The sequence below is a fragment of the Oncorhynchus mykiss genome, chromosome 8 (assembly GCF_057628025.1).
Source record: "Oncorhynchus mykiss isolate SJ-2025 chromosome 8, ASM5762802v1, whole genome shotgun sequence".
Taxonomy (NCBI): Eukaryota; Metazoa; Chordata; class Actinopteri; order Salmoniformes; family Salmonidae; genus Oncorhynchus; species Oncorhynchus mykiss.
The window spans coordinates 87,926,940-87,952,500 of NC_143029.1; the positions used below are offsets into that span (position 1 = coordinate 87,926,940).

Genomic DNA, 25,561 nt, shown 5'->3' on the forward strand with positions numbered 1-25,561 from the left:
AAAATTAGTTACTAAATGAACACTGGAGTGATAGATGTGCAGATGATAATGTGCAAGTAGAAATACTGGTGTGCAAAAGAGCAGAAAAGTAAATAACAATATGGGGATGAGGTAGGTAGATTGGATGGGCTATTTACAGATAGGCTATGTACAGCTGCAGCGATCGGTTAGCTGCTCAAATAGCTGATGTTTAAAGTTAGTGAGGGAAATATAAGTCTCCAACTTCAGTGATTTTTGCAATTCGTTCCAGTCATTGGCAACAGAAAAGTGGAAGGAAAATGAGGCCAAAAGAGGTGTTGGCTTTGTGAATGACCAGTGAGATATACCTGCTGGAGCGCGTGCTACGGGTGGGTGTTGCTATGGTGACCATTGAGCTGAGATATGGCGGAACTTTACCTAGCATAGACTTATAGATGACCTGGAGCCAGTGGGTCTGGAGACAAATATGTATCGAGGGCCAGCCGACTAGAGCATACAGTCGCAGTGGTGGGTGGTATAAGGCGCTTTGGTAACAAAACGGATGGCACTGTGATAGACTGCATCCAGTTTGCTGAGTAGACTAATGGAAACTATTTTGTAGATGACATCGCCGAAATCGAGCATCGATAGGATAGTCAGTTTTACGAGGGTAAGTTTGGCGGTGTGAGTGAAGGATGCTTTGTTACGAAATAGGAAGCCGATTCTAGATTTAATTTTGGATTGGAGATGTTTAATGTGAGTCTGGAAGGAGAGTTTACAGTCTAACCAGACACCTAGGTATTTTTAGTTGTCCACATATTCTAAGTCAGAACCGTCCAGAGTAGTGATGCTAATCGGGCGGGCGGGTGCAGGCAGCGAACGGTTTAAGAGCGTGCTTTAGATTTACTAGCATTTAAGAGCAGTTGGAGGCCACGGAAGGAGTGTTGTATGGCATTGAAGCTCGTTTGGAGGTTTGTTAACACGGTGTCCAAAGAGGGGCCAGATGTATACAGAATGGTGTCTACGTAGAGGTGGATCAGAGAATCACCAGCATCAAGAGCGACATCATTGATATATACAGAGAAAAGAGTCGGCCCGAGAATTGAACCCTGTGGCACCCCCATAGAGACTGCCTGAGGTCTGGACAACAGACCCTCCGATTTGACACGTTGAACTCTGTCTGAGAAGTAGTTGGTGAACCAGGCGAGGCAATCATTTGAGAAACCAAGGCTGTTGAGTCTACCATAGCCCTGTCTCAGCATGTGTCTTCTCCTCTCCTCTGTCTCCAGGTCTCCCTAGGATGCTGGTGATCAGAGACTACTGTGGCATCCCCTCTCCCCAGAGTGCCCCCCCGTTGACCATCCATGCTGGGGACATCATCGAGCTCATCTGTGCCGACCTACACAGCTCCTGGTGGCAGGTGGGTGACGACTCAGTCAGACGGAAGGAGTGAGTGTGTGTTAGTGTGTGTGTGTGTGTGTGTGTGTGTGTGTGTGTGTGTGTGTGTGTGTGTGTGAGAGACCTCGCTCCTCATTAACTGCTGGGATTTAACCCACACATTCAGCCGTCATGCTCATCCAGTTCATTCCAGGTGAATCATCACAGAACCGTTACATAGAGGTCAGCATTAAGAGGAGATAGTGGGTGGTAGTTGGTAACCCAGACACGCACAGCTCTGTCAATTGATTTCTTCAGCCTGGAGTGATGAAACTCCTGCTCTGCATGAGGAATGTGGTGCGTGGTTGTGTGTGGTGGTGTGTGGTGGTGTGTGGTGGTGTGTGGTTGTGTGTGGTGGTGTGTGGGTGTGTGTGTGTGTGTGTGTGTGTGGTGGTGTGTGGTTGTGTGTGGTTGTGTGTGTGTGTGGTTGTGTGTGTGGTTGTGTGTGTGGTTGTGTGTGGTTGTGTGTGGTTGTGCGTGGTTGTGTGTGGTTGTGTGTGGTTGTGTGAATGCTATCTGTTGTCTTCCTTGCCTCTTCTGATTAGATCTGTGAGAGCAGAGAAGTTGATCTAGCCAATTAGTGACTTAAATTGATTAATCAAGTGCTACACACAGAGAGAGAGAGAGAAACTAAACTGAACCAGACACAAGGACTCTGCAGAGAAGAACTCTAACACATTCTCACACACAGGCACATTAGTGACTGTCTAATGTGACTATATTAGAGCCATACTGTCACCATTTGTTAGTTTTATAAAAAATAAATAGTATTTTTGGCGACTTGTATTTTTTAAACCTCCCGCTTTGGGCAGGACATGTCAATGTGTAATTTATACAGAATTACTTGTTTTATTTAGACCTCAATTAGCAACGTAATCACTGGTTTGAAAGCGACTGTTTTCTGCATGCTCTGCGGGGCCATTTCCTCCACGTGGGCCACCTCCTAGCAATTTGAGTTTCTGCCAATGACTTTTCAGCCCCCTCGCCAAATGAGCGACGGCTAGCAAGATGCACACACAGCAGAGCGAGAGAGAGTGAGATCAATGGTGACAGTATGGCTCTAATATAGTCACATTAGACAGTCACTAATGTGCCTGTGTGTGAGAATGTGTTAGAGTTCTTCTCTGCAGAGTCCTTGTGTCTGGTTCAGTTTAGTTTCTCTCTCTCTGTGTGTATCACTTGGTTAATCAATTTAAGTTTATTTTGCTTTTGTATATTATCTACCTCATTTGCTTTGTCAATGTTAACACATGTTTCCCATGCCAATAAAGCCCCTTGCATTGAATTGAATGGATCCCTGACGTGGTGCACGTATGTGACGAAGTACACCATTTTCACTTTTGTCTCGTGAGTTCTACTTTCAGAACTACTGGCTTAAAAAAAATATACAAAAGTCTCTCACTGATCTCTAACTAACTTATACACAACGTGGCTATGAAATGGTTGCCAGGAGACCATTAATAATCCTACTGGACGAAGAGTCGAGTTGAAAAGTGTGAAAGTTTGGCGCGGTCACCGTGGTTACCATGAACTCTGTATAGGCCGTGTCCCCTGGGAGGGGGAGCCTACTCCGAATTTGGTGAATGATAATGCACATTTGCAAATTATTTTATCCCTCCCTTCAGTATCCATAACGACGTTCTAATAAGGATACTTAATCTTCCAACGGGTTCCCCCAAGAGTTCTAAAGGATAGGATTACAGAATATTGAGATTTCATATCCCCTGTTCTATCCTGAAGGCAATTATATCACTAGTCTCTCTCTCTCTCTCTCTCTCTCTCTCTCTCTCTCTCTCTCTCTCTCTCTCTCTCTTTCCCCCCCCCTCCCTGTGCCAGCCAGGACAATGTAATCAATCAATGTAATTTAATTTGATCCTTCAGGCTGGCTCCTGTTTACTGCACCAGGGTAATACGTTTAATCTTTATCTTACGCTTACGAGGGCGTAACAAATAGAGAGGGGCTCTCCACAGCTTTCAGATGAAATGTTATTAAGCTGAATGAATAATCGAGATGGCCTTCAGATTCACTTTTCAATCTAATGTATGTTTTGAAGAGGAGTTGCACGGGGCTGAGACACACTTCATAGTGTAATAAAGGGGCGGAGACACACTTCATAGTGTAATAAAGGGGCGGAGACACACTTCATAGTGTAATAAAGGGGCTGAGACACACTTCATACTGTAATAAAGGGGCGGAGACACACTTCATACTGTAATAAAGGGGCGGAGACACACTTCATACTGTAATAAAGGGGCGGAGACACACTTCATACTGTAATAAAGGGGCTGAGACACACTTCATACTGTAATAAAGGGGCGGAGACACACTTCATACTGTAATAAAGGGGCTGAGAGAGAGAGAGAGAGAGAGAGAGAGAGAGAGAGAGAGAGAGAGAGAGAGAGAGAGAGAGAGAGAGAGAGAGAGAGAGAGAGAGAGAGAGAGAGAGAGAGAGAGAGAGAGAGAGAGAGAGAGAGAGAGAGAGAGAGAGAGAGAGAGAGGACTTCCACTATTCTGGGATTCATCAGATTTATTATTTTGTGGTAAACCAGCCTGTTGTTTATTTGTATTTTTTTTAAATGTAATTTAACTAGGCAAGTCAGTGAAGAACAAATTCTTATTTACAATGACGGCCTACACCGGCCAAACCCGGTCGACACTGGCCCGCCCTATGGGACTCCCAATCACAATCTGGATTCGAACCAGGGTGTCTGTAGTAGAGGTCGACCGATTATGATTTTACCGATACCGATTATTGGAGGGCCATAAAAGCCGATGTTTTTATTTACTTATTTATAATAATGACAATTACAACAATACTGAATGAACACTTATTTTAACTTAATATAATACATCAATAAAATCAATTTAGTCTCAAGTAAATAATGAAAGATGTTCCATTTGGTTTAAATAATGCACAAACAAAGTGTTGGAGAAGAAAGTAAAAGTGCAATATGTCCCATGTAAAATATGTGCCATGTAAGAAAGCTAACGTTTCAGTTCCTTGCTCAGAACATGAGAACATATGAAAGCTGGTGGTTCCTTTTAACACGAGTCTTCAATATTCCCAGGTAAGAAGTTTTAGGTTGTAGTTATTATAGGAATTATAGGACTATTTCCCTCTATACCATTTGTATTTCATTAACCTTTGACTATTGGATGTTCTTATAGGCACTTTAGTATTGGCAGTGTACCAGTATAGCTTCCGTCCCTCTCCTCGCTCCTCCCTGGGCTCGAACCAGGAACACATCGACAAGTAGTGAGCGCTAACTAGCTAGCCATTTCACTTCGTTAACACGAGCCTCATCTCGGGAGTTGATAGGCTTGCTGTTTAGGCTTGAAGTCATAAACATTGCAATGCTTGATGCACAACGAAGAGCTGCTGGCAAAACGCACAAAAGTGCTGTTTGAATGAATGTTTACGCACCTGATTCTGCCGACCACCGCTCAGTCAAATACTTGTATGCTCAGTCAGATTATATGCAACACAGGACACTCTAGATAATATCTAGTAATATCATCAACCATGTGTAGTTAACTAGTGATTATGATTGATTGTTTTTTGTAAGATAAGTTTAACGCTTGCTAGCAACTTTCCTTGGCTTACTGCATTTGCGTAACTCCTTGTGGAGTGCAACGAGAGAGAGAGGCGGGTCGTTATTGCGTTGGACTAGTTAAGGTTGCAAGATTGAATACCCCGAGCTGACAAGGTGAAAATGTGTTGTTCTGCCCCTGAACGAGGCAGTTAACCCACTGTTCCTAGGCTGTCATTGAAAATAAGAATGTGTTCTTAACTGACTTGCCTAGTTAAATAAAGATTAAATAAAGGTGGCTGACTAAATACTTTTTTGCCCCACTGTATATATATTTTTTTAAATTGAAAGATTTTCCATGCAAAATGTCCAGTTTGACCTAACATGTTTTTGCTAAGAGTTCAGTGTGGATGTATATTTTGTGGTTGAAATACTATCAGGTTTTATGATGCTGATAAAGATAGCACCGCCACCTTTTAGAGACGGTCCCTAACCGCAGTATAAGGTTTTATGATGCTGATGAAGATTGCACCGGCACCTTTTAGAGACGGTCCCTAACCGCAGTATAAGGTTTTATGATGCTGATAAAGATTGCACCGCCACCTTTTAGAGACGGTCCCTAACTGCAGTATAAGGTTTTATGATGCTGATGAAGATTGCACCGCCACCTTTTAGAGACGGTCCCTAACTGCAGTATAAGGTTTTATGATGCTGATGAAGATTGCACCGCCACCTTTTAGAGACGGTCCCTAAGCGCAGTATAAGGTTTTATGATGCTGATAAAGATAGCACCGCCACCTTTTAGAGACGGTCCCTAACTGCAGTATAAGGTTTTATGATGCTGATAAAGATAGCACCGCCACCTTTTAGAGACGGTCCCTAAGCGCATTATAAGGTTTTATGATGCTGATAAAGAGAGCACCGCCACCTTTTAGAGACGGTCCCTAAGCGCAGTATAAGGTTTTATGATGCTGATAAAGATAGCACCGCCACCTTTTAGAGACGTTCCCTAACTGCAGTATAAGGTTTTATGATGCTGATGAAGATTGCACTGCCACCTTTTAGAGACGGTCCCTAACTGCAGTATAAGGTTTTATGATGCTGATAAAGATAGCACTGCCACCTTTTAGAGACGGTCCCTAACCGCAGTATAAGGTTTTATGATGCTGATAAAGATTGCACTGCCACCTTTTAGAGACGGTCCCTAACTGCAGTATAAGGTTTTATGATGCTGATAAAGATTGCACTGCCACCTTTTAGAGACGGTCCCTAACTGCAGTATAAGGTTTTATGATGCTGATAAAGATTGCACCGCCACCTTTTAGAGACGGTCCCTAACCGCAGTATAAGGTTTTATGATGCTGATAAAGATTGCACCGCCACCTTTTAGAGACGGTCCCTAAGCGCATTATAAGGTTTTATGATGCTGATAAAGATTGCACCGCCACCTTTTAGAGACGGTCCCTAACTGCAGTATAAGGTTTTATGATGCTGGTGAAGATTGCACCGCCACCTTTTAGAGACGGTCCCTAAGTGCAGTATAAGGTTTTATGATGCTGATGAAGATTGCACCGCCACCTTTTAGAGACGGTCCCTAACCGCAGTATAAGGTTTTATGATGCTGATAAAGATAGCACCGCCACCTTTTAGAGACGGTCCCTAACCGCAGTATAAGGTTTTATGATGCTGATAAAGATAGCACCGCCACCTTTTAGAGACGGTCCCTAACCGCAGTATAAGGTTTTATGATGCTGATAAAGATAGCACCGCCACCTTTTAGAGACGGTCCCTAACTGCAGTATAAGGTTTTATGATGCTGATAAAGATTGCACCGCCACCTTTTAGAGACGGTCCCTAACCGCAGTATAAGGTTTTATGATGCTGATAAAGATAGCACCGCCACCTTTTAGAGACGGTCCCTAACTGCAGTATAAGGTTTTATGATGCTGATAAAGATAGCACCGCCACCTTTTAGAGACGGTCCCTAACTGCAGTATAAGGTTTTATGATGCTGATGAAGATTGCACCGCCACCTTTTAGAGACGGTCCCTAACTGCAGTATAAGGTTTTATGATGCTGATAAAGATTGCACCGCCACCTTTTAGAGACGGTCCCTAACTGCAGTATAAGGTTTTATGATGCTGATAAAGATAGCACCGCCACCTTTTAGAGACGGTCCCTAACTGCAGTATAAGGTTTTATGATGCTGATAAAGATTGCACCGCCACCTTTTAGAGACGGCCCCTAACTGCAGTATAAGGTTTTATGATGCTGATAAAGATTGCACCGCCACCTTTTAGAGACGGCCCCTAACTGCAGTATAAGGTTTTATGATGCTGATAAAGATTGCACCGCCACCTTTTAGAGACGGCCCCTAACCGCAGTATAAGGTTTTATGATGCTGATAAAGATAGCACCGCCACCTTTTAGAGACGGTCCCTAACTGCAGTATAAGGTTTTATGATGCTGATAAAGATTGCACCGCCACCTTTTAGAGACGGTCCCTAACCGCAGTATAAGGTTTTATGATGCTGATAAAGATAGCACCGCCACCTTTTAGAGACGGTCCCTAACTGGAGTATAAGGTTTTATGTTGCTGATAAAGATAGCACCGCCACCTTTTAGAGACGGTCCCTAACTGCAGTATAAGGTTTTATGATGCTGATGAAGATTGCACCGCCACCTTTTAGAGACGGTCCCTAACTGCAGTATAAGGTTTTATGATGCTGATAAAGATTGCACCGCCACCTTTTAGAGACGGTCCCTAACTGCAGTATAAGGTTTTATGATGCTGATAAAGATAGCACCGCCACCTTTTAGAGACGGTCCCTAACTGCAGTATAAGGTTTTATGATGCTGATAAAGATTGCACCGCCACCTTTTAGAGACGGCCCCTAACTGCAGTATAAGGTTTTATGATGCTGATAAAGATTGCACCGCCACCTTTTAGAGACGGCCCCTAACTGCAGTATAAGGTTTTATGATGCTGATAAAGATTGCACCGCCACCTTTTAGAGACGGCCCCTAACTGCAGTATAAGGTTTTATGATGCTGATAAAGATTGCACCGCCACCTTTTAGAGACGGTCCCTAACTGCAGTATAAGGTTTTATGATGCTGATAAAGATAGCACTGCCACCTTTTAGAGACGGTCCCTAACTGCAGTATAAGGTTTTATGATGCTGATAAAGATTGCACCGCCACCTTTTAGAGACGGCCCCTAAGCGCAGTATAAGTTTTTATGATGCTGATAAAGATTGCACTGCCACCTTTTAGAGACGGTCCCTAACTGCAGTATAAGGTTTTATGATGCTGATGAAGATTGCACCGCCACCTTTTAGAGACGGTCCCTAACCGCAGTATAAGGTTTTATGATGCTGATAAAGATAGCACCGCCACCTTTTAGAGACGGTCCCTAACTGCAGTATAAGGTTTTATGATGCTGATAAAGATTGCACCGCCACCTTTTAGAGACGGTCCCTAACCGCAGTATAAGGTTTTATGATGCTGATAAAGATTGCACTGCCACCTTTTAGAGACGGTCCCTAACTGCAGTATAAGGTTTTATGATGCTGATAAAGATTGCACCGCCACCTTTTAGAGACGGTCCCTAACTGCAGTATAAGGTTTTATGATGCTGATAAAGATAGCACCGCCACCTTTTAGAGACGGTCCCTAACTGCTGTATAAGGTTTTATGATGCTGATGAAGATTGCACCGCCACCTTTTAGAGACGGTCCCTAACCGAGCGTTTTATTCTCTCAAGATGCTAAATGAAATCATATTTCTCCTCTCCTGTTCCAGAGTCTAAATGTACATTTGGTGTATAGTTTTACTGCAAGAAATGCTTAATTCTGCAGGAGTTAATATTAGGCAATGTGAGAGGTTATAGACCCAATTCAATGTCCAGATTTCAGTCAGGCGACTATTCCGTTTAACCCATCAGAACAGCACAGTTCCCTTGACCATTTTAAAGGCCCCGTCTTGTGACCGTCACATTTCTTTAGCGCCTCACAATCATCACATAACATAACCAGCACTGCTACACTTCCCCAAATCTTTCCCAAACATTAGGCTACAGTTCTGACCCTCCTTTCTACTCTCCCTACTCTTTTCTCAAGTTCCCAAAAGCATTTGGCCCTCTACAGTTAGGCCCTAAAGGTTAGGATGAGGCTACGCACTAACGTCAGATAAAAAGAAGGAAAGAAAAACCTCAACTAGTGTGTTAGTGACTGCTGCATCACTAGTGTGTTAGTGACTGCTACACCACTAGTGTGTTAGTGACTGCTACATCACTAGTGTGTTAGTGACTGCTGCATCACTAGTGTGTTAGTGACTGCTACATCACTAGTGTGTTAGTGACTGCTGCATCACTAGTGTGTTAGTGTGTTAGTGACTGCTACATCACTAGTGTGTTATTGTGTTAGTGACTGCTACATCACTAGTGTGTTAGTGTGTTAGTGACTGCTGCATCACTAGTGTGTTTGTGTGTTAGTGACTGCTGCATCACTAGTGTGTTAGTGACTGCTACATCACTAGTGTGTTAGTGTGTTAGACGCTCTGTCTCATTGTGAGCTAATTGTCTAGGATTTATAGAAGCGGTGGGGGAGGAGAGAAGGAGGGAAGGGGTGATTTATAGAAGCGATGCGGGAAAGGGAGAGAAGGATAGAAGGGTGATTTATAGAAGTGATGCGTGAGGGGGAGAGAAGGATAGAAGGATGATTTATAGAAGCGATGGGGAGCAGTAGAGAAGGAGGGAAGGGATGATTTATATAAGTGATGGGGCGGAGGAGGAGAGAAGGAATTATTTATAGAAGTGATGGTGGAGGAGGAGAAGAGGAGGGAAGGGTTGATTTATTGAAGCGATGGGGAGGAATAGAAGAGATGGAGGGAAGGGATGATTTATAGAAGCGATGGGGGAGGAGGAGGGGATGATTTATAGAAGTGATTGTGGAGGAGGAGAAGAGAATAGATGATTTATACTGTAGATGCGATGGGGAGGAGTAGAATAGAAGGAGGGGATGGATGATTTATAGAAGCGATGGGGAGGGGGGAATGAGTGATGGGATGATTTATAGAAGCGGTGGGGGAGGAGGAGAGAAGGGATGATTTATAGAAGCGATGGGGGAGAAGGAGGAGGGAAGGGATGATTTATAGAAGCGATGGGGGAGGAGGGAAGGGATAGTTTATAGAAGCGATGGGGGAGAAGGAGGAGCGAAGGGATGGTTTATAGAAGCGATGGGGGAGGAGGGAAGGGATGGTTTATAGAAGTGATGGGGGAGAAGGAGGAGGGAAGGGATGGTTTATAGAAGCGATGGGGGAGGAGCGAAGGGATGGAGGGAAGGGATGATTTATAGAAGCGATGGGGGAGGAGGGAAGGGATGGTTTATAGAAGCGATGGGGGAGGAGGGAAGGGATGGTTTATAGAAGCGATAGGGGAGGAGCGAAGGGATGGTTTATAGAAGTGATGGGGGAGAAGGAGGAGGGAAGGGATGGTTTATAGAAGCGATGGGGGAGGAGGGAAGGGATGGTTTATAGAAGCGATAGGGGAGGAGCGAAGAGATGGTTTATAGAAGTGATGGGGGAGAAGGAGGAGGGAAGGGATGGTTTATAGAAGCGATGGGGGAGAAGGAGGAGGGAAGGGATGGTTTATAGAAGCGATGGGGGAGAAGGAGGAGGGAAGGGATGGTTTATAGAAGCGATGGGGGAGGAGCGAAGGGATGGTTTATAGAAGTGATGGGGGAGAAGGAGGAGGGAAGGGATGGTTTATAGAAGCGATGGGGGAGGAGCGAAGGGATGGTTTATAGAAGTGATGGGGGAGAAGGAGGAGGGAAGGGATGGTTTATAGAAGCGATGGGGGAGAAGGAGGAGGGAAGGGATGGTTTATAGAAGCGATGAGGGAGGAGCGAAGGGATGGTTTATAGAAGGGATGAGGGAGGAGGGAAGGGATGGTTTATAGAAGCGATGGGGGAGGAGCGAAGGGATGGTTTATAGAAGCGATGGAGGAGGAGCGAAGGGATGGTTTATAGAAGCGATGAGGGAGAAGGAGGAGGGAAGGGATGGTTTATAGAAGCGATGGGATGGAGGGAAGGGATGGTTTATAGAAGCGATGGGATGGAGGGAAGGGATGGTTTATAGAAGCGATGGGGGAGGAGGGAAGGGATGGTTTATAGAAGCGATGGGGGAGGAGGGAAGGGATGGTTTATAGAAGCGATGGGGGAGGAGCGAAGGGATGGTTTATAGAAGTGATGGGGAGGAGGGAAGGGATGGTTTATAGAAGCGATGGGGGAGAAGGAGGAGGGAAGGGATGGTTTATAGAAGCGATGAGGGAGGAGCGAAGGGATGGTTTATAGAAGCGATGAGGGAGGAGGGAAGGGATGGTTTATAGAAGCGATGGGGGAGGAGCAAAGGGATGGTTTATAGAAGCGACGGGGGAGGAGCGAAGGGATGGTTTATAGAAGCGATGAGGGAGAAGGAGGAGGGAAGGGATGGTTTATAGAAGCGAAGGGATGGAGGGAAGGGATGGTTTATAGAAGCAATGGGGGAGGAGGGAAGGGATGGTTTATAGAAGCGATGGGGGAGGAGCGAATGGATGGTTTATAGAAGCGATGAGGGAGAAGGAGGAGGGAAGGGATGGTTTATAGAAGCGATGGGGGAGAAGGAGGAGGGAAGGGATGGTTTATAGAAGCGAAGGGATGGAGGGAAGGGATGGTTTATAGAAGCGATGGGGGAGGAGGGAAGGGATGGTTTATAGAAGCGATGGGGGAGGAGGGAAGGGATGGTTTATAGAAGCGATGAGGGAGAAGGAGGAGGGAAGGGATGGTTTATAGAAGCGAAGGGATGGAGGGAAGGGATGGTTTATAGAAGCGATGGGGGAGGAGGGCAGGGATGGTTTATAGAAGCGATGGGGGAGGAGGTAAGGGATGGTTTATAGAAGTGATGAGGGAGAAGGAGGAGGGAAGGGATGGTTTATAGAAGCGATGGGGGAGAAGGAGGAGAGAAGGGATGGTTTATAGAAGCGATGGGGGAGGAGCGAAGGGATGGTTTATAGAAGCGATGAGGGAGAAGGAGGAGGGAAGGGATGGTTTATAGAAGCGAAGGGATGGAGGGAAGGGATGGTTTATAGAAGCGATGGGGGAGGAGGGAAGGGATGGTTTATAGAAGCGATGGGGGAGGAGCGAAGGGATGGTTTATAGAAGCGATGAGGGAGAAGGGAAGGGATGGTTTATAGAAGTGATGGGGGAGAAGGAGGAGGGAAGGGATGGTTTATAGAAGTGATGGGGGAGAAGGAGGAGCGAAGGGATGGTTTATAGAAGCGATGAGGGAGAAGGAGGAGGGAAGGGATGGTTTATAGAAGCGATGGGGGAGGAGGGAAGGGATGGTTTATAGAAGCGATGGGGGAGGAGCGAAGGGATGGAGGGAAGGGATAATTTATAGAAGCGATGGGGGAGGAGGGAAGGGATGGTTTATAGAAGCGATGGGGGAGGAGGGAAGGGATGGTTTATAGAAGCGATGGGGGAGGAGGGAAGGGATGGTTTATAGAAGTGATGGGGGAGAAGGAGGAGGGAAGGGATGGTTTATAGAAGCGATGGGGGAGGAGCGAAGGGATGGAGGGAAGGGATGATTTATAGAAGCGATGGGGGAGGAGGGAAGGGATGGTTTATAGAAGTGATGGGGGAGAAGGAGGAGGGAAGGGATGGTTTATAGAAGCGATGGGGGAGGAGCGAAGGGATGGAGGGAAGGGATGATTTATAGAAGCGATGGGGGAGGAGGGAAGGGATGGTTTATAGAAGCGATGGGGGAGGAGAGAAGGGATGGTTTATAGAAGCGATGGGGGAGAAGGAGGAGAGAAGGGATGGTTTATAGAAGCGATGGGGGAGAAGGAGGAGCGAAGGGATGGTTTATAGAAGTGATGGGGGAGAAGGAGGAGGGAAAGGATGGTTTATAGAAGCGATGGGGGAGAAGGAGGAGGGAAGGGATGGTTTATAGAAGCGATGGGGGAGAAGGAGGAGGGAAGGGATGGTTTATAGAAGCGATGGGGCGGAGCGAAGGGATGGTTTATAGAAGTGATGGGGGAGAAGGAGGAGGGAAGGGATGATTTATAGAAGCGATGGGGGAGGAGGGAAGGGATGGTTTATAGAAGCGATGGGGGAGAAGGAGGAGGGAAGGGATGGTTTATAGAAGTGATGGGGGAGGAGCGAAGGGAGGGTTTATAGAAGTGATGGGGTAGAAGGAGGAGGGAAGGGATGGTTTATAGAAGTGATGGGGGAGGAGCGAAGGGATGGTTTATAGAAGTGATGGGGGAGAAGGAGGAGGGAAGGGATGGTTTATAGAAGTGATGGGGGAGGAGCGAAGGGATGGTTTATAGAAGTGATGGGGGAGAAGGAGGAGGGAAGGGATGGTTTATAGAAGTGATGGGGGAGGAGCGAAGGGATGGTTTATAGAAGTGATGGGGGAGAAGGAGGAGCGAAGGGATGGTTTATAGAAGTGATGGGGGAGAAGGAGGAGCGAAGGGATGGTTTATAGAAGCGATGGGGGAGAAGGAGGAGCGAAGGGATGGTTTATAGAAGTGATGGGGGAGGAGCGAAGGGATGGTTTATAGAAGTGATGGGGGAGAAGGAGGAGGGAAGGGATGGTTTATAGAAGCGATGGGGGAGAAGGAGGAGGGAAGGGATGATTTATAGAAGCGATGGGGGAGGAGGAGCGGATGGATGTTGCTCCCAGACTAATGTAATGTGATTAACTAACAGCCATGTGCCATTGCAGGGCAAGATCTTGGCGACGAGTGAGATTGGTTCCTTTCCCAGCGATGCCGTTAGGCCATGCCCATGTGTAAGTATAGATGCTAATTTAACAACTCATTTAAAGGCTTAATGAAGCGTTCATAAAACTTCCTAAGCCTTCATAAAACTTCATAAGCCTTCATAAACTTTCATAAGCCTTCATAAACCCTTTCTAAATGCCTACGTTCTTCACAGGTGATTGCTCATTACTGCAGATGACCTCTACTTGTCTGCATTGATTTCATTTAGCTGGAAATAACTGTGTTTCTCACTGTCCCTCCCAGGTACCCAAACCAGTGGATTATTCAGCCCAGCTGTGGTAGGTGAAACAGCAACTCTTATATGTCAGGAATTATAATGTCATTGTTACTGGGTTTCCAATGGTTATTTGTGGACTGTTTGTGATTCTCTGATGGTTGTGTGATTGTTGGTTGATGGTTGTCTGATGGTTGTGTGTTGATTGTGTGATTGTTGGTTGATGGTTGTCTGATGGTTGTGTGTTGGTTGTGTGATTGTTGGTTGATGGTTGTCTGATGGTTGTGTGTTGGTTGTGTGATTGTTGGTTGATGGTTGTCTGATGGTTGTGTGTTGATTGTGTGATTGTTGGTTGATGGTTGTCTGATGGTTGTGTGTTGGTTGTGTGATTGTTGGTTGATGGTTGTCTGATGGTTGTGTGTTGGTTGTGTGATTATTGGTTGATGGTTGTCTGATGGTTGTGTGTTGATTGTGTGATTGTTGGTTGATGGTTGTCTGATGGCTGTGTGTTGGTTGTGTGATTGTTGGTTGATGGTTGTCTGATGGTTGTGTGTTGTTTGTGTGATTGTTGGTTGATGGTTGTCTGATGGTTGTGTGTTGGTTGTGTGATTGTTGGTTGATGGTTGTCTGATGGTTGTGTGTTGGTTGTGTGATTGTTGGTTGATGGTTGTCTGATGATTGTGTGTTGGTTGTGTGATTGTTGGTTGATGGTTGTCTGATGATTGTGTGTTGATTGTGTGATTGTTGGTTGATGGTTGTCTGATGGTTGTGTGTTGGTTGTGTGATTGTTGGTTGATGGTTGTCTGATGGTTGTGTGTTGGTTGTGTGATTGTTGGTTGATGGTTGTCTGATGGCTGTGTGTTGATTGTGTGATTGTTGGTTGATGGTTGTCTGATGGTTGTGTGTTGGTTGTGTGATTGTTGGTTGATGGTGGTCTGATGGTTGTGTGTTGATTGTGTGATTGTTGGTTGGTGGTTGTCTGATGGTTGTGTGTTGATTGTGTGATTGTTGGTTGATGGTTGTCTGATGGTTGTGTGTTGGTTGTATGATTGTTGGTTGATGGTTGTCTGATGGTTGTGTGTTGTTTGTGTGATGTTTATCTCATGGTTTATCTCATGGTCAGGTTTGCAGGACCAATGGAGAGGCAGGAGGCGGCGGTAAAGCTGATGGACAGAGAGAACAGCACCTACCTGATCAGACACCGGACCAGAGAGTCTAACGAGTATGCCATCAGTATCAAGTAAGTGGACCTGGGACTGGGACGTGTGTGTGTGTGTGTGTGTGTCAGCATCATGTACGTGCAAGCAGGGGCATGTTCTTCACTTCCAGGACCATGGTGTAACTGTCATGTCACACTGTCCTGTTCAAGAGCCATTGATAGTCTGAAATGTTTTTGGGACTGTGTTTTAACCCTCCATGTTATATGTGGAGCAGGAAATGACGACTTCAGCTGTTACAAACAGAACCAGGATTTAACTGCCGTGTCACTGGACACTCATGGTCAGTTAGCCATTCAAACTGTGTTTTTTGGCATGTGTCAGACATTGTCCAGTTATTCGGCTACGGTCTGTGGGCTAGAGATTATGAAGTAGAGCAGAGTCGAGGGCCTCGGAAATGGTGTCTGGTAATGTGACACAGCTCTCCAGCCAGTGACATTCAAGCCGTAGTAGACTCTATGGTTGTCAAGGTGGACTCTATGGTTGTCAAGGTGGGCTCTATGGTTGTCAAGGTGGGCTCTATGGTTGTCAAGGTGGACTCTGTGGTTGTCAAGGTGGACTCTATGGTTGTCAAGGTGGACTCTATGGTTGTCAAGGTGGGCTCTGGTTGTCAAGGTGGACTCTATGGTTGTCAAGGTGGGCTCTATGGTTGTCAAGGTGGACACTGTGGTTGTCAAGGTGGGCTCTATGGTTGTCAAGGTGGACTCTATGGTTGTCAAGTTGGGCTCTATGGTTGTCAAGGTGGACTCTGTGGTTGTCAAGGTGGGCTCTATGGTTGTCAAGGTGGACTCTGTGGTTGTCAAGGTGGGCTCTATGGTTGTCAAGGTGGACTCTGTGGTTGTCAAGGTGGACTCTATGGTTGTCAAGGTGGACTCTATGGTTGTCAAGGTGGGCTCTATGGTTGTCAAGGTGGACTCTATGGTTGTCAAGGTGGGCTCTATGGTTGTCAAGGTGGACTCTGTGGTTGTCAAGGTGGGCTCTATGGTTGTCAAGGTGGACTCTATGGTTGTCAAGGTGGGCTCTATGGTTGTCAAGGTGGACTCTGTGGTTGTCAAGGTGGGCTCTATGGTTGTCAAGGTGGACTCTGTGGTTGTCAAGGTGGGCTCTATGGTTGTCAAGGTGGGCTCTGTGGTTGTCAAGGTGGGCTCTATGGTTGTCAAGGTGGGCTCTATGGTTGTCAAGGTGGACTCTGTGGTTGTCAAGGTGGACTCTATGGTTGTCAAGGTGGGCTCTATGGTTGTCAAGGTGGACTCTGTGGTTGTCAAGGTGGACTCTATGGTTGTCAAGGTGGGATCTATGGTTGTCAAGGTGGGCTCTATGGTTGTCAAGGTGGACTCTATGGTTGTCAAAGTGGACTCTATGGTTTACTATCGTAGACTCTATGGTGCAGTCTATGGTTGTCAAGGTGGACTCTATGGTTGTCAAGGTGGACTCTATGGTTGTCAAGGTGGACTCTATGGTGGACTCTATGGTTATCAAGGTGGACTCTATGGTGAACTCTATGGTTGTCATGGTGGACTCTATGGTTATCAAGGTGGACTCTATGGTTGTCATGGTGGACTCTATGGTTATCAAGGTGGACTCTATGGTTGTCATGGTGGACCCTATGTTTGTAAAGATGGACTCAGTGGTTGTCATGGTGGACTCTATGGTTGTCATGGTGGACTATATGGTTGTCAAGGTGGACTCTATGGTTGTCAAGGTGAACTCTATGGTTGTCAAGTTGGACTCTATGGTTGTCATGGTGGACTCTGGTTATCAAGGTGGACTCTATGGTTGTCAAGGTGGGCTCTATGGTTGTCAAGTTGGACTCTATGGTTGTCAAGGTGGACTCTATGGTTGTCAAGGTGAACTCTATGGTTGTCAAGTTGGACTCTATGGTTGTCATGGTGGACTCTATGGTTGTCAAGGTGGACTCTATGGGTGTCCTGCACACACATGTCTGAGTTAGCCCATTTGGTTAAATTTACTCATGACTGGAGGGCCAGGCACGACTCCAACACCTTCTGGTGCATGAGTGGAATTTCAGGTTATGTCGATATAGGACCCATAGATACTTTTGTACCCTCCAGCATCTTCACAAGGTCCTTTGATGTTGTTCTGGGATTGATTTGCACTTTTCGCACAAAAGTATGTTAATCTCTTGGAGACAGAATGCGTCTCCTTCCTGAGCGGTATGATGGCTGCGTGGTCCCATGGTGTTTATACTTGCATATTATTGCTTGTATTGATGAATGTGGTACCTTCAGGCATTTGGAAATTTCTCCCAAGGATGAACCAGACTTGTGGAGGTCTACAATTTTTTTTCTGAGGTCTTGGTTGATTTCTTTTGATTTGTCCATGATGTCAAGCAAAGCGTCTCTGAGTTTGAAGGAAGGCCTGGAAATACATCCACAGGTCCACCTCCAATTGACTCAAATTATGTCAATTAGCCTATCAGAAGCTTCTAAAGCCATGACATCATTTTCTGCAATTTTCCAAAATGTCTGACCCACTGGAAATGTGATACAGTGAATTATAAGGGAAATAACCTGTCTGTAAACAATTGTTGGAAAAATGACTAGTGTCATACACAAAGTAGATGTCCTAACTGACTTGCCAAAACTATAGTTTGTTAACAAGAAATTTGTGGAGTGGTTGAAAAACGAGTTTTAATGACTCCAACCTAAGTGTATGTAAGATGCCGAATTCAACTGTATTTAAAAATATATTTTTTCCCAAAACTGCGTTGTTTGTTATTAAGGGCTTGTAAGTAAAGCATTTCACTGTTGTATTCTGCTAATGTGACAAATAACATTTTGGTTTGATTAGCTAAAGCCTAGCCATGTTCTGCCCACAGGTTCAACGATGACGTCAAACACATCAAGATCCTGACAAAGAATGAATGCTTTTACATCGCAGAGACCAGGCTGTTTAAGACTGTGTTGGTATGTCGTGTTTTGGTCCCACTTTGCAATTTAGCACACGATACAGTATACAGAATTATACCACAGCGTTGTTGAATACTCTTTTCTGTTTGGCTAGAAGGGCATTCGAAAACCAGATATTGGACAGTTGGAAAAGATGGGAATTTGTCTTCTGCTCCAACCTCCCTGATATACACACACACACACACACACACACACACACACACACACACACACGCGACACCTTGCAATCATGACGCAATAAGCACCTACACATGCAGACTGTACTTGCTATAAAGTTACAGAAAGCTAAACCAACAACCACACAAACTGAAATTGGAAACATTGGAAACGCACATTCAACGAGGTTAAACGTAGCTAGCTAGCTAACATTGATTTGTTTTTGCAGAAATATATTTTGTTAGAGTATCTGATGACATTAACGTGGTGAGAGATGAACATGAATTTCTCTGGTCTCTACTGGTGCAGTCACGACGCAAGTGGCGCTGTGCTGTCAAATCTTCCCACATGTTTCTAGTTTAGTGGCGCTGTGCTGTCAAATCTTCCCACATGTTTCTAGTTTAGTGGCGCTGTGCTGTCAAATCCTCCCGTGTTTCTAGTTTAGTGGCGCTGTGCTGTCAAATCTTCCCACATGTTTCTAGTTTAGTGGCGCTGTGCTGTCAAATCCTCCCACATGTTTCTAGTTTAGTGGCGCTGTGCTGTCAAATCCTCCATGTTTCTAGTTTAGTGGCGCTGTGCTGTCAAATCCTCCATGTTTCTAGTTTAGTGGCGCTGTGCTGTCAAATCCTCCCACATGTTTCTAGTTTAGTGGCGCTGTGCTGTCAAATCCTCCATGTTTCTAGTTTAGTGGCGCTGTGCTGTCAAATCCTCCCGTGTTTCTAGTTTAGTGGCGCTGTGCTGTCAAATCCTCCCATGTTTCTAGTTTAGTGGCGCTGTGCTGTCAATTCCTCCCATGTTTCTAGTTTAGTGGCGCTGTGCTGTCAAATCCTCCATGTTTCTAGTTTAGTGGCGCTGTGCTGTCAATTCCTCCCATGTTTCTAGTTTAGTGGCACTGTGCTGTCAAATCCTCCCACATGTTTCTAGTTTAGTGGCGCTGTGTTGTCAAATCCTCCCACATGTTTCTAGTTTAGTGGCGCTGTGCTGTCAAATCCTCCCACATGTTTCTAGTTTAGTGGCGCTGTGTTGTCAAATCCTCCCACATGTTTCTAGTTTAGTGGCACTGTGCTGTCAAATCCTCCCACATGTTTCTAGTTTAGTGGCACTGTGCTGTCAAATCCTCCCATGTTTCTAGTTTAGTGGCACTGTGCTGTCAAATCCTCCCATGTTTCTAGTTTAGTGGCGCTGTGTTGTCAAATCCTCCCATGTTTCCAGTTTAGTGGTGCAATGCTGTCAAATCCTCCCACGTTTTTAGTTTAGTGGTGTAATGCTGTCAAATCCTCTCACATGTTTCTAGTTTAGTGACACTATGCTGTCAAATCCTCCCACATGTTTCTAGTTTAGTAGCGCTATGCTGTCATCATCCAAAAAAAACCAATACCATCCCAATAGAACAATACCATCCCAATTAAACAATACCATCCCCATAAAACAATACAATACCTTCCCAATAAAACAATACCATCCCCCCAAAACAATACCATCCCAATTAAACAATACCATCCCCCCAAAACTCTGCCATCCCCATAAAACAAAACAATACCATCCCAATAAAACAGTGCCATCCCAATAAAACAATACCATTCCCATACCATCCCAATAAAACAATACCATCCCAATAAAACAATTACCATTCCAATACCATCCCAATAAAACAATACCATCCCAATAAAACAATACCATCCCCATAAAACAATACAATACCTTCCCAATAAAAAAATACCATCCCCCCAAAACAATACCATCCCAATAAAACAATACCATCCCCATAAAACAATACAATACCTTCCCAATAAAACAATACCATCCCCCCAAAACAATACCATCCCAATAAAACTGCCATCCCCAACAACTAGACATAGACAATAACCCACAAAATACCCAAGGAATATGGCTACCTAAATATGGTTCCCAATCAGAGACAACAATAAACAGCTGCCTCTAATTGAGAACCAATCTAGGCAACCATAGACATACATAACACCTAGACTAATACCATCCCAATAAAATAATGCCATCCCAATAAAATAATGCCATCCCAATAAGGCAATACCATTCCAATAGAATTATACCATCCCAATAAAGGAATAAAATACCAATAAAACATCCCAATAAAACAATGCCATCCCAATTAAGAAATGCCACCCCAATAAAACAATACCACCCCAATTAAGAGATGTCACCCCAATAAAACAATGCCACCCCAATTAAGAAATGTCACCCCAATAAAACAATACCATCCCAATAAAACAATACCATCCCAATAAAACAATACCATCCCAATAAAACAATACCATCCCAATAAAATAATGCCATCCCAATAAAACAATACCATCCCAATAAAATGCCATCCCAATTAAACAATGCCATCCCAATAAAATACCATCCCAATAAAACAATACCATCCCAATAAAATAATGCCATACCAATAAAACAATACCATCCCAATAAAATACCATCCCAATTAAACAATGCCATCCCAATAAAGCAATACAATACCAATAATATAATGCCATCCCAATACAATACCATCCCAATGAAGAAATGCCACCCCAATAAAACAATACCATCCCAATGAAGAAATGCCATCCCAATAAAACAATACCATCCCAATGAAGAAATGCCACCCCAATAAAACAATACCATCCCAATGAAGAAATGCCATCCTAATAAAACAATACCATCCCAATGAAGAAATGCCATCCCAATAAAACAATGCCATCCCAATAAAACAATGCCATCCCAATAAAGAAATGCCATCCCAATAAAATAATGCCATCCCATTGAAATAAATGTATACAATTCATCATGCTCCTCCTCCTTAAGTTTTTAAGTCACCATAGGTGGGTCTGAAATTTATTTCCTGTGTGTTTTCACTAGTTATTGTGTGTTTTTAAACACCCAGGACCTGGTAGACTACTACAAGCAGCATTCTCTGAGAGAGGGCTTCAAGAGTCTGGACACAACACTGCAGGTACCATTCAGGGAGCCAAGCAACGGGAACAACCTGCCCCAAGGCATCCGACACACTGGCACTGGTGAGTACAGGACAGATCCCTGTCTCCACTAACATAATGGTCTAATGCTTCTACACCTGCATCGCTTTCTGTTTGGGGTTTTAGGCTGGGTTTCTGTACAGCACTTTGAGATATCAGCTGATGTAAGAAGGGCTTTATAAATACATTTGATCTGATGCACGCTGCCACTGGTGAACACAGTGTGAACACCACCGGTAGTCGCTTAATGGTCTAGTACAGTAATTGGTGAGTACAGGAGGCAACTGAGTCCCATCATCACCTTATAACTTGTTTTTGTCATTTTAAAATGTTTTAATTCATGTCACTTCCTGAATTGACCCCCCAACACTCGTTGGAATCTGTTCAAAGAAGTGAGGTGAGTCCTGAAATTAGGATGTCCGAATGGTCTCATGGTTTTATCTCCAACAAGATATAACAGACTCGCGTCATTGCTCTCACTGTTTATATCACAGCACAGCCAGAGAACGTTGTACATGTGTACAGAAAAGAAATAAATGCTTTACTCTCATTGCTTGCACAACCAACTCCCAATTGTCAAACAAAAAAAATACTGTTGTTCAATTAAATAAAAACCTGCTTTTAGCATTTGTTCTTATTCAACACTCAAGTGAAAAATGTGTGTTATATCCAAATCACAGCCCTGTTTTTGGCCTGTTAGAAATACGGTCTATAAGTGGTAATTTGACTCTCAAGAGAAACACATCAATGCTATCAGTATTCCACGAAACACCTAATAGTCGTCTATTGAAATGTTTCCTTTTGTTTAGTTAGAATAGGAAACGAGCACACATTTGCCCAGACAGTGACTTTAAATATGCAGGCTTGTTTCGGCCTCCGCGAATCATCCTCCTCCACAGCATGCCTTTAGCTCTGTGAGATTTAGAAATGCCCACCTGCCTGCATTTTTCTAATATTCAACTGTACACACTCGTGTCTAGACCTTGTGGAAATGAAGGCCGTAGATATGGCCAGATTGGAATATTTCACCTTCCCTCAGCCCTGATATGGCCAGACTGGAATATTTGACTTTCCCTCAGCCCTGATATGGCCAGACTGGAATATTTGACTTTCCCTCAGCCCTGAAATGGCCAGACTGGAATATTTGACTTTCCCTCAGCCCTGATATGGCCAGACTGGAATATTTGACTTTCCCTCAGCCCTGATATGGCCAGACTGGAATATTTGACTTTCCCTCAGCCCTGATATGGCCAGACTGGAATATTTGACTTTCCCTCAGCCCTGATATGGCCAGACTGGAATATTTGACTTTCCCTCAGCCCTGATATGGCCAGACTGGAATATTTGACTTTCCCTCAGCCCTGATATGGCCAGACTGGAATATTTGACTTTCCCTCAGCCCTGATATGGCCAGACTGGAATATTTGACTTTCCCTCAGCCCTGATATGGCCAGACTGGAATATTTGACTTTCCCTCAGCCCTGATATGGCCAGACTGGAATATTTGACTTTCCCTCAGCCCTGATATGGCCAGACTGGAATATTTGACTTTCCCTCAGCCCTGATATGGCCAGACTGGAATATTTGACTTTCCCTCAGCCCTGATATGGCCAGACTGGAATATTTGACTTTCCCTCAGCCCTGATATGGCCAGATTGGAATATTTGACTTTCCCTCAGCCCTGATATGGCCAGACTGGAATATTTGACTTTCCCTCAGCCCTGACATGGCCAGACTGGAATATTTGACTTTCTGATACTGTAAATATACAGGCTGTGATGAAGTCAGTGATATGTCGGCCTAGTCAATATGTAGCTATGTATGTATCTAAGCCAGTGAACAGTCAATACCACTCTCCACAGCCTCAGATAGCTCTACAAGATGCCAGTGATCTTAGTCAGTAGAAGCAGCAGCAGCAGTGTGAGCAGCAGCAGTGTGAGTAGCAGCAGTATGAGCAGCAGCAGTATGAGCAGCAGCAGTGTGAGTAGCAGCAGTATGAGCAGCAGCAGTGTGAGCAGCAGCAGTATGAGCAGCAGTATGAGCAGCAGCAGTATGAGCAGCAGCAGTGTGAGCAGCAGCAGTGTGAGTAGCAGCAGTATGAGCAGCAGCAGTGTGAGCAGCAGCAGTATGAGCAGCAGCAGTGTGAGTAGCAGCAGTATGAGCAGCAGCAGTGTGAGCAGCAGCAGTGTGAGCAGCAGCAGTGTGAGCAGCAGCAGTGTGAGCAGCAGCGGTATGAGCAGCAGCAGCAGCAGTGTGAGCAGTAGCAGTATGAGCAGCAGTATGAGCAGCAGCAGTATGAGCAGCAGCAGTGTGAGCAGCAGCAGTATGAGCAGCAGCAGTGTGAGCAGCAGCAGTATGAGCAGCAGCAGTGTGAGCAGCAGCAGTCTGAGCAGCAGCAGTGTGAGCAGCAGCAGTATGAGAAGCAGCAGCAGTGTGAGCAGCAGCAGTATGAGCAGCAGCAGTATGAGCAGCAGCAGTGTGAGCAGCAGCGGTATGAGCAGCAGCAGCAGTGTGAGCAGCAGCAGTGTGAGCAGCAGCAGTATGAGCAGCAGCAGTATGAGCAGCAGCAGTATGAGCAGCAGCAGTGTGAGCAGCAGCAGTATGAGCAGCAGCAGTGTGAGCAGCAGCAGTGTGAGCAGCAGCAGTGTGAGCAGCAGCAGAATGAGCAGCAGCGGTATGAGCAGCAGCAGTGTGAGCAGCAGCAGTGTGAGCAGCAGTATGAGCAGCAGCAGTATGAGCAGCAGTATGAGCAGCAGCAGTGTGAGCAGCAGTATGAGCAGCAGCAGTGTGAGCAGCAGCAGTATGAGCAGCAGCAGTATGAGCAGCAGTGTGAGCAGCAGCAGTGTGAGCAGCAGCAGTATGAGCAGCAGCAGTATGAGCAGCAGTATGAGCAGCAGCAGTGTGAGCAGCAGTATGAGCAGCAGCAGTGTGAGCAGCAGCAGTATGAGCAGCAGCAGTATGAGCAGCAGTGTGAGCAGCAGCAGTGTGAGCAGCAGCAGTATGAGCAGCAGCAGTATGAGCAGCAGTATGAGCAGCAGCAGTATGAGCAGCAGCAGTATGAGCAGCAGTATGAGCAGCAGCAGTGTGAGCAGCAGTATGAGCAGCAGCAGTGTGAGCAGCAGCAGTATGAGCAGCAGCAGTATGAGCAGCAGTGTGAGCAGCAGCAGTGTGAGCAGCAGCAGTATGAGCAGCAGCAGTATGAGCAGCAGTATGAGCAGCAGCAGTATGAGCAGCAGTATGAGCAGCAGCAGTATGAGCAGCAGTAGTATGAGCAGCAGCAGTATGAGCAGCAGCAGTGTGAGCAGCAGCAGTGTGAGCAGCAGCAGTATGAGCAGCAGCAGTGTGAGCAGCAGCAGTCTGAGCAGCAGCAATATGAGCAGCAGCAGTGTGAGCAGCAGCAGTGTGAGCAGCAGCAGTCTGAGCAGCAGCAGTATGAGCAGCAGCAGTGTGAGCAGCAGCAGTCTGAGCAGCAGCAATATGAGCAGCAGCAGTGTGAGCAGCAGCAGTCTGAGCAGCAGCAGTCTGAGCAGCAGCAGTGTGAGTAGCAGCAGTGTGAGTAGCAGCAGTCTGAGCAGCAGCAGTGTGAGCAGCAGCAGTGTGAGCAGCAGCAGTGTGAGCAGCAGCAGTCTGAGCAGCAGCAGTGTGAGCAGCAGCAGTGTGAGCAGCAGCAGTGTGAGCAGCAGCAGTGTGAGCAGCAGCAGTGTGAGCAGCAGCAGTCTGAGCAGCAGCAGTCTGAGCAGCAGCAGTGTGAGCAGCAGCAGTGTGAGCAGCAGCAGTGTGAGCATCACTCAGCACCCAGGCATTATGAATCAATGTATTGTTTTGCTCCAGGTCAAACCAGCAGCACAACAACAACAACAACAACAACGACCAAACCTCATAAGGATTACATTCCAAATGGTTCCTTATTCCGTTTGACTAGGGTCCGTAAGGGTCATGTGATCACCCTGTTGCAGGATAACTTTCCTGCCAATCTGAGGTTTTAAAAGGCTTCTGGGTTTTGGAATTTTCACTTAAAAATTTCAGAGTTGATTTTCCAATTAGGAAAAAATGGACCAACCCCTACATAAAATTACCATGAATTATAATCCACATCATTTCTTCACATTTCCTGTTGCTGCAGGATTATTTTCCTACTGTAGCAAACTGGCTCAAATTAAGATCCTAAACCTGTATAAGGAATAGAGTGATGTTTGTGATTTACCTCTGGAAGTGCACTATATAGGGAATAGTGTGACATTTGGGATGCACATTAAGGTAACGGATGCTCCAGACTGAAGCAGCAGCACTCTGTAACACGCA

The 25,561-nt window shown here is 45.4% G+C and overlaps 1 protein-coding gene across 2 annotated transcripts in view; it reads left to right on the forward strand.

Annotated features, from left to right (window-relative positions):
- The window catches only part of vav3b (vav guanine nucleotide exchange factor 3b), a 98,342-nt gene that overhangs the window by 49,555 nt on the left and 23,226 nt on the right, over nt 1–25,561 (forward strand). For both annotated transcript variants that reach the window (XM_036986618.2, XM_090182918.1), the window contains exons 20-25: nt 1,248–1,378; nt 13,692–13,757; nt 13,993–14,027; nt 15,087–15,203; nt 18,020–18,107; nt 21,169–21,301. In XM_036986618.2, the coding sequence (XP_036842513.2) occupies nt 1,248–1,378; nt 13,692–13,757; nt 13,993–14,027; nt 15,087–15,203; nt 18,020–18,107; nt 21,169–21,301 (570 nt within the window). The remainder of the gene's footprint in view (nt 1–1,247; nt 1,379–13,691; nt 13,758–13,992; nt 14,028–15,086; nt 15,204–18,019; nt 18,108–21,168; nt 21,302–25,561) is intronic.